General features: G+C 40.9%; 1 protein-coding gene across 1 annotated transcript; it reads right to left on the bottom strand.

Moving 5' to 3' along the window:
* Positions 1–407: 407 nt before the first annotated feature.
* On the bottom strand, positions 408–1,151 carry LOC149140478 (uncharacterized). Its single transcript, XM_089450993.1, has one exon. The coding sequence runs from the start codon at positions 1,149–1,151 to the stop codon at positions 408–410; it is 744 nt and encodes a 247-aa protein (XP_089307119.1).
* Between the last annotated feature and the right edge of the window lie 783 nt (positions 1,152–1,934).

Consider the following 1,934-nt stretch of genomic DNA (forward strand, 5'->3'; position numbering starts at 1 on the left):
GGCTAGAGTAGACTAGGCTAGAGTAGGCTAGAGTAGACTAGGCTAGAGTAGGCTAGGCTAGACTAGATGGTGCTAAAGTAGGCTATGCTAGGCTAGAATAGCCTGGGCTAGAGTAGGCTGGGCTAGACTAGACTAGGCTAGGATAGGGTAGGCAAGGCTAGGCAAGGCTAGAGTAGGGTAGGGTAGGCTAGGTTAGACTAGGTTAGGCTAGGTAAGCCTAGAGTAGAGTAGGGTAGTCTAAGTTAGACTAGGTTATGCTAGGAAAGAGTAGGTTAGGCTAGATTAAGTTATGCTATGTTAGTATAAGCTAGGGTGGGCTAGACAAAAATATGATAGGCTACTCTATAGTAGGCTAGGGTAAGCTAGAGTAGACTTGGCTAGCCTAATATAGAGTAGACTAAGGTAAGTTAGAGCATCCTAGAATGGGCTTGGAAGAGCTGGCTTGAGGCTTGGAAGAGCTGGCTTGAAGGCTTGGAAGAGCTGGCTGTAGGATTCCTAGGATTTGGAGTGGCTTTCTTGTGGTTGGGTACTTTGGTGAAGCCATCAAATTCAGGCTTGTCAGAGGCACCTCGTGGTGAGGGTTTTTGAGTTAAAGGACAATCCCTGAATAAGTGGCCCAGGGCATGACATCTTCTACATCTAAACGGTACATGCTCATAGTCAATCAGATAAATCCATTCATTATCATCGTCGAATATTATTACCACAGCCGGGAGTGCCTTGTTGAGATTCATGTACACACATATTCTTGCATAAGAGGTGTATCTTTTGATTTTTGTTTCCTCTGCTACTTTGATGAATTCTCCCAGAACATTGCCAATTTCTTGTAAGGAGATTTCCTCCCAATACTCCACAGGAAGCGAATAGAGCCGAATCCAAACCAGAGCCCAGCTAAGGTCCTCTTTGTCAGGGTTGAAGCGTTCTACCCATCCTATGAGATACAAACCAATGACATTGAAGAAATATGGACCTCCATCCAATACCCTCTTCTTGTCCTCCAAGCAGTTAAAAATGGTTGTAAAGAATTCTTTAGGCCCCAGCTGCAAGGTAATGTGTCCTTTTGGACTCCATTTCACTGTGATCAAACCCCGGATCGCCTTCTCAGTCAGCGAGATTCTGATGAACTTGCCTATTGGTGCATGATCCCTCATATATTGTATTTGTGCATTTATCCGATGGCTGGGAAACTCTACTTTCGGCCTTTCTGCTGCCACTGGTTTGCATGTGGTCGAACTCACTCTGGATTGCTCTTTGTCACCTTTTTTTCTATCTGCGAGTTCAGATATATGTGATCCCCATTCTAGAACTTCGGTTGCTCACTTTCCTTGTTCTTCTGCCTTTCTTCATTGTTCACTCGGGGAGGTACTTGGTCCTCCCCTCGAGGGGGATTCATAGTACCTTAAGCTACTTTGAAGGATTTGGAATAGCGCGATGTTGTTGTGTCTGGTAGGTCTGTAGTGCTCTGGTGAGGTCTGCCATGATAGAGGTTTCAGAAACCCTAGCTAGCTAGTTCGCTCAGGACCGATCTCTCATCTATTTTTCTAGGATTTATAACACTATAGTTACAAAATACTTTTTAAAATATTAAAAAATAGCACTTAGGGTTAAGGGTTTAGGGTTTAGGATTTATAACACTTTAGTAAATTCTTTTAATAAATAGCTCAATAAAAGTTTAAAATGCTTTTTAAAATGTTATAAAATGATTAGGGTTTAGGTTTTAGGGTTTGGGGGTTTATGGTTTAGGGTTTCGGGTTTATGGTTTAAGGTTTATAACACTTTAGTAAACGATTTTAATAACACTTAAATAAAAGTTACAAAACACTTTTTAAAATGTTGTAAAATGCTTAGGCTTTAGGTTTAAGGGTTTATAACACTTGATTAAATGCTTTTAATAATCACCTAAATAATATTTTGAAAAGGAATTTTAAAATGTT

The sequence above is a fragment of the Pinus tabuliformis genome, chromosome X, assembly GCF_031772625.1.
Source record: "Pinus tabuliformis cultivar Carrire ecotype Pingquan chromosome X, CPIR1, whole genome shotgun sequence".
In the NCBI taxonomy this organism is placed as follows: Eukaryota; Viridiplantae; Streptophyta; class Pinopsida; order Pinales; family Pinaceae; genus Pinus; species Pinus tabuliformis.

Coding starts and splice junctions, on each gene's coding strand:
- LOC149140478 (XM_089450993.1), bottom strand. CDS start 1,151: ATGAGGGATCATGCACCAATAGGCAAGTTCATCAGAATCTCGCTGACT.